Raw genomic sequence first — 7199 nt, forward strand, 5'->3', positions numbered from 1 at the left:
AAAAAATGTAGCTTACTTGTTTTTCCACATGGACAGGACCTTTTCCCAGAACGAGGACAGTCTCCACAGGGACCAGCATGACAAACTTGTTCACATGTGTGATTGCCACATGGCAAACACTTCCCACATACCTGAGAAATTCAGAGAAATCAGTGAATGCAATGTAATAGAGCTACATACCAAGCCAAAGCAAGGCAAGGGTAAAAAGCAGGAGCGAAATGCTTCTGGATGAAATTTCACTTTTTCTGAATTTTGTTAATAAATGTTGTATTTGTTGATTCACTAAATAAAACTAATCATCCCTGCAGTGATCCTGCCTGGAAGGCCACAGTACATTTAGGAGTTAGTGATTCACAAAACCTGAGTAGTTGCAGGTCTATGCTGGGCTGCACATACAGCTCAGCCTTCAAGCCTGCATTGTGGGCACATACACTTTGGCCACAGGATAAACTTACTGTAGCAGAAGAGAATGAAGGCACCTCCCACTTGGTACCAGTGATTATGCTGTCTGCATGTCCTTGCCTTTATTTAAAAGTAAGTTAGAAATTCTCATCTGAATACCCTTTCTGTTTAACTGTAGAAATTATGATCAAGGATGCTTTCCTCTTGTAAGAAGATCCTACAAAAACCTTCAACAACCAAAGTGGGGTCTGCACTGTATGCTGCACATCTATCATGGCCCATTCAATGCTGCACAGCTTGGGGTTCCAGAGATCTAAAGGCACATGCTAGTCTTTAGATTATACTCCTTTTCTCTACAGTGTTAGCTGAAATAAACTGCATTTTAACTGATACTTCACAGAGGCCAAGTACCTTCCTTACTGGGATCCGAATGGCCAAGTACTTCCTGGTACAGCCTCCCCTCCACCACTTAATTTTTTTAATTATTATTTTTCCCAGTCTGTCAAACCATAGCCTTGGTCTTAAGCACAGACTGCAAATACTGTTCAAAGAATTAATCACAAAGCTTTCATTCTGCTACAGTCCTAAAATTAGGCATGAAACTCTTGTCTGCTAAGCTGTGGTTTCATTCATATTTTTGAAGGCAACCGCTGAAATTTCAACCTCAAGTACAAGAAAGAGTATACAAAGTAAAATTCACTGCTAGAGTAACCCCAGAACAATTCCAGAACAGTAACATTTTAACTATTATGGAAAATTAATGGAGCCACCAATTAAATCTCTTCTCAAACAATGCTGTTTATATTTTTGATTTGTACACTTTCAAAAGTTAATTTTTTTTCTTACTGAATATATTTTTCCAATCTTTAATACACCAGGTAATCAAATTTTATAAAGGTGAGAAATCTCTTTAAAAGGATAGCTTCAACATACCTGACCACACTGCCACTGAGGGCTTGCACAAAGCCTCTCTGCTGTCTGTCGGCCACAGATACACCGTTGTTTACTGACACGTGGACAAGGCTGACAATCTCCTGTATGCAATTTCAAAGTGACACTGAGAGTAGGAATTGCAAAAGAATGATGTATCTTATCAACAGAAACAGCTACTGCTCTGAAATTTAAAAAGGTTGGTCTACCTGCATGACAGGGATTCTCACAAACATGTTGTCCACACAGCAGTGTTCGCCCACATGGCAGGCGGCAAGACCACTCCTTGGCACTGCACCGTCGGGGCACTGCTTTGGCTTTCTTACAGTGACACGTTGTTGTGACCATCTTTGGGCAAGGTGGACACGGTCCTAATGACAGGAAAAACAGTATCTTGTTAATGACCATTCAGCAAATGCAGCCTTGACTACATCACTTCTATTCTGAGAATTTTAAATATACTTAAGAGATGTAAAGTTGAACTGTGTAACAGGTACCTAAATACAGGTCACACAGCCAGGAAACACAAAGGATTTACCTGGATGACAAAGCAGCAAACATTTATGACCACAGGAAGGTTTGAATTCCCTCTCACATATTTGACCACAGGAGTGAGGTACCAGCCATGGGTCCACCTCTGGATTCTCCACTTTTCCACAGTAACAGTAATACCTACTGGGAGTTTCAGAGCGTTTGTATTCAAACCTACATTTTGGACTAAAAGGGGAAAAGGAGTGAAAACAAAAACAACTTCTTAAAACAATTTAAAAAAAAAAGCAGTTTTATAATTTTGGCTTCCCAAGATTGTTTCAATGCTACCAATTAACATTTTTACAGCTACTATAATGAATAACAAAAATATACAGTAACACAGAAGAAGGGTCTTTCTATATGTCAGATTCTACAGTACATTAATTAGAATGTCTAAGGAATTGCTTTGTTAATGCAATTTCTTTTCTCTAAGAATATATATAGACAAAAATAAGCACAGCAAAAATCAGAACAGTTTTTATGTCAAGTAATATCAAAAGAATCTATGCAACAGCTAACCTTCTTGAATAGAACCAATTTTAAAAAAAAAGTATTAAAACCAGGGGTTTCCTAGTAGCAGTCTATTAGGCACGTAAAACAAAGTTTAGCAATGCTATTAAAACCAAGCACAATAATTAGAATTTTATATGAAAAATTTTAGATTCAAGATGTACACCTTCATTGTCCACCCCCGATGTTGACAGAAATTTAAAAATTAATTATTGCTAAAGGTAGACAGACACTAGAGGCCTGGAATTTATGAAGTGCCACAGGCCTAACAGAAGCCATGAACAAGGGAGGCAACACAAGGAAGGAGAAACAAAGCAATTCACATTGCTGGCTACACTGAGAAAAGACAACAGACAAGAAAGTCTCCCTCAGAGAAGAACAAAATGGCTTCAAAAGACCTAAGCACTCATTTTTATCAAATAAAACATTAATTTGCCCTGATATAATATATTACAGACCATGAACCATTTCTCTATAGTGATAGCATAGTTTTAGCATGTCCTTACACGTAAAATAAAATACCATTTACCTGAAGAGGCATTATCAATTTGAGATGCTGCCAGGCAACAACTGACACTTGATTTCCTAAACAAAACTGCTTAGGAAACTGTATTCATTTAGCCACATTATTACCTTCTTCTTTATGCCATCTCAAGGAAAACTGCAAGACCTAATTTAATGTTTGGATTATAATGAGACTAAAAAAATAAATAAATCACTACATCTTGCTATTTGACAACATTTTTTAAACTTATTTCATGTTGCCAACTTTAAAAGTGAAAAATATGTAAAGCCATTCAGAAATAAATGTCAGAAGCTGAGACACATGACAGATAAGTTAGCTTCTCAGAGGTCAAAACAAATATGATGCAGCAAGGTTTTAGTATCGCTGTGAAATTTTTCTGAACCATGTTAATGAAAACTTACATAATTTTAAAAAGCAAAGAAAAGTCAGCCTTCTGAACCCTTTTTTTTTTTGTTGTTGTGCACATGATGTACACGTACTACTCCTTCTAAAGGAACACCAGTTTGCCTGGTTTTCCCAATAGAAATAACTTTGTAAATGTACCACGAGGAGCTCACCATGGCCAGGGATAGTCTTTCTTCCCAAAATCATCATCTGTCAGAGGAGAAGATACAAGGAAGAGGCTGTCCTTGGCCCACTTTTGGATACACACCAGATGAAATAAACAAAAGCATCCACAACAGCTCCAGACCTAAAGAGCAGACATCAAGTGTCAATTGCTTTAAATGAGGTTTCTGTTTCCGCTGATGATGATCCATAATACCTGAAGAAATATTTCCCTTTCAAAATGGTTTTTCAAAGAGAGATTACACCCACTGTTAGATCAATACATAGATTCATACCTGTTACAGATTCATACTTGTAATCTTTTTTCCAGCTCCCGTGGGAAGTTTTTGCCAAGGCTGACGGACCCCAAAATACTCAGATAATCAGAGAAATGTTGATTTAAACACTGTTGGAGGTCATGTAGCACAAACTAATGCCCAAAGAAGGACTATTGCCAGCTTAGCTCTGTTCAGACACAGCTTTGCCAAGCAAATCTGGAAAGTCCTGACGGATGGGGACTCCACCATCATTGTGAGCAAGCTACTCCAACTGTCATATTACCTTCCTAGAACGCAATCTGCACCTCCCAAGGCCCAGTTTGTGCCATTCTCTCTTATTAAACCACCTGGCACCAGAAAGATGACTTGGGCTTTACCCAAAACTATAACAATTTGGTAAGAGAAGTGCAGAAGAAACTTTTAACTATTTTTTTTAATAACTTAAGACAATGTTATGAAATAATACTGTGAAAATGCAGATATTTTCTCCAGTAACTTACAGAGGACAGTGCCAATGACTGAGTTTCCATAACTATGGTAACTAACTTCCCAAAACTAAAGCTAAGCAGGAGACGTTAAGTAAACAGACTTGGCCAAAATGATACAGATTCAAGATAATTAGTAAACCACTGAGTTATAAAAGAAGGTTTTCAAGTTACCAAATCATCTCACTTCTGCTAAGATAAGATTAACTCTATCAAGAGCCACAGAAATATGAAGCTAAACTCATTGAGGTCTGAAAGAATATGGATTAAATATGTTAAGAATTCATACGAAATATATTGCATTTCTTTTTAGAAGTTACTGACTACAGTTTCATTGGGTACTTGTAGTCTCTATATCTATCATAAGAAATGTATATATTTTCTGAAATTTCTGAAAAAATTATTTTTTCATTTCATTTCTTTTTCATGTCAAACCCACAGTTCAAGCCTCAGGTTTTAGCTTTTATATTTTCCAGATTCTGTCCTGCTTTAGTATGGAGCTCTGAGCTTCATATTAAGGGACAGTAAGCTCTCTTCACAGAGTAGCTTAGACAAAACAATCCCTTCTCTAGCTGGGGACCCAAGGACAAGAGATCCAAATCTCAGGCCCAAGAGCACAAACAATGGTGGAATGAAGAGAGAAAAACAAGGAGGATGGGACTTCCTACCCTAAAGCTGTAATTGGACAATTAATCCAATATGCAAATGGACCAGAACTTATAAAAGTGAGAGACCTCATGACCGGATGTCCATTTTTGTGACCACTTTGGGTTCATCTTGGGTGTAGCCCTGGCTGGGCCCTTGTACTGCCCAAGGTATACACATTGAGGCCCTTTAATAAATACCTACTTTATTCTTAACTCTGTCTAGCCTCTGTTCTAGGTCAGCCTTCACAACGCATCACAGTTATACATGTTTTTGGTTCAAGTACCTCTAACACAAAGAGGAAAAAATATTTGTCCTGAAATCTTTCCCATATAAAATGTACCTATATGAAATAGGACAAACGTCTCTGACACACACACTTCTTTTTCACCTGATCAGCACTGGGGGCAATGAAGTTTATCTTAGTTTCCCTGCTGTAAATCTAACAATAATATCTCCTAATGTTCTAGCATTTCATGTTTTGCTTTGCTACCCCATAGCTTACTGAATACACAATTGCAAGCACTGGCATTCAAGCACTTATCTTTGTCACCTGCTACTACCTAAAACTTAAAAATAGCTATTTTACACAATGATAACAAGCATATGACAAAAAAAAGAACACATTCTGATTACAAGCTACACATATAACCACTTACATCTTCCAGTGTTTCAAAATCCAAAGATGCCAAATTTGCATTTAGTACTTTTACAGTTTTAAAGCTATCAATCCCAAGAATAACCTCAACAATATAATACAAGTTATTCAGACAGTAACATTTATTTTGCCCTAAAAGGTTACTGCAAAGTACTTACAGCTTGGTTCCTTTTAACTGAAGCAATGCAGATGAGACATGTCATGGCCCCTGACTGAAAAGCCTCATTCATGTACTGTCTTGTACGTTCCAGTTCACTTGCATCTCCATCTTTAATGGAAAAAAGATGTTTAAAGCAATTAGTAACATTTGATCTGTTATTTTGTAGATGTTGAAACTACTGCACAAGTATTTTTTCTGAATAAAGCCAGTCATGTATTATTTAAAAAGCCACACTTCAGACAGTTAAAAGCTATACCAGTTAAAAGCTATACCATTGCTTCTGCATGAAAAGACAAGTACAGCCAGCATACACTGCTGAGAAAAAACATTTTTGATGTAAGTCATGATAGAGTGCCTTCCTTCCAACTACAGTAAAATTCTAATACAATGATACTACATTGCTTACGCTTTCGGACCAAAATAAAAGTCAATAAATGAAAGAAACATTACCAGTTTGACTGGTGTAAATGGTAAATGTTTTGTCCAAAATCTTCCCTTGTTTTGCTTCAGCATCATCATCATCATCTTCAGATGAGGAGCTTAATTGGTCTTCAACTAGCTTTTTTGCTGCAGCCTGATTAGCTCTCTTAATTTCATCAAATTTCTTCAGTGAAGATAATTCTATTAAGAGAAAATACTAAAGATGATTAATACCATGATAGCTAATTGTAAACACACATTCCGTTCTACATACTTTCAATTGTCCTTTTCTTTAAAAAGTTTGCTGGTTTTATTTTTTTAAGAGTATTACATCACTACAATTTCAATACCACACAAGAAGAGCTAAATTGTATTTACTTTTTTACTGTGCATTATCATAAAATTCACTGCAGGAATTATCTACCAATTACTGCTGACAAATCAAACCTAACATAACAGAATAGAAGCAACTATAACACTGCTTTTTGAAAAGAATACTTTAAAAATCCCCAGACATCCCACACAAACATAACTGTCATAGCACAAGGAAGAGAAAAACAAAACACAACACACAGGTTTGTTTATAACAAATTTACAGTTGTTATAACTCGTAGATACCATACACGTATTTCTCCAGCATCTGGAGAAATAACTTCTTAAATTATGACTTTCACTCATCTCCCTCAAATTCAACAAATCTCTACTGCAAGAGTGTGCTCACGCTATTTCACAGGAGATTTTTCTATTAGACCCAATATATTTACCAGAGTTTCATCAAGTTTAGCTTTAAGGCTTTTCTTAAGAAACTATCCTGCCACTGAAAAGAGCTGTCTTTGGCACTTCTCTGCTGTATTTGCCGAGGACGAACTTGCACTCAGAGCAGCCGCGCACACCGAGAGCCCGCACCTTTCCCAGACCGGAGCGAAGTGTTTCCCTGACCAGCGCACCTAACACTGTCTCTACCGAGCAACTCCCCTGGCTGTTTCCACCCAGACAGAAACATTTCATCCATTACTTCACACTTTACTCTTCTGCTCCGAGAAGACGGTGCACCCAGCGCACCCTGGCGAGGGCTTAGCCCCTCGCTGCTGGCCCCAGCCCAAGGCCT

At 37.4% G+C, this 7199-nt stretch overlaps 1 protein-coding gene across 1 annotated transcript in view; it reads right to left on the minus strand.

Annotated features, from left to right (window-relative positions):
• The window catches only part of NFXL1 (nuclear transcription factor, X-box binding like 1), a 44471-nt gene that overhangs the window by 36671 nt on the left and 601 nt on the right, over positions 1 to 7199 (minus strand). Inside the window, exons 2-8 of the mRNA XM_005415640.2 lie at positions 6122 to 6292; positions 5670 to 5779; positions 3457 to 3590; positions 1871 to 2049; positions 1542 to 1703; positions 1336 to 1436; positions 17 to 131 (exon numbers count right to left, since the gene is read on the minus strand). Coding sequence (XP_005415697.1) covers positions 17 to 131; positions 1336 to 1436; positions 1542 to 1703; positions 1871 to 2049; positions 3457 to 3590; positions 5670 to 5779; positions 6122 to 6292 — 972 coding nt within the window. The remainder of the gene's footprint in view (positions 1 to 16; positions 132 to 1335; positions 1437 to 1541; positions 1704 to 1870; positions 2050 to 3456; positions 3591 to 5669; positions 5780 to 6121; positions 6293 to 7199) is intronic.

The sequence above is a fragment of the Geospiza fortis genome, unplaced genomic scaffold (assembly GCF_000277835.1).
Source record: "Geospiza fortis unplaced genomic scaffold, GeoFor_1.0 scaffold40, whole genome shotgun sequence".
Taxonomy (NCBI): Eukaryota; Metazoa; Chordata; class Aves; order Passeriformes; family Thraupidae; genus Geospiza; species Geospiza fortis.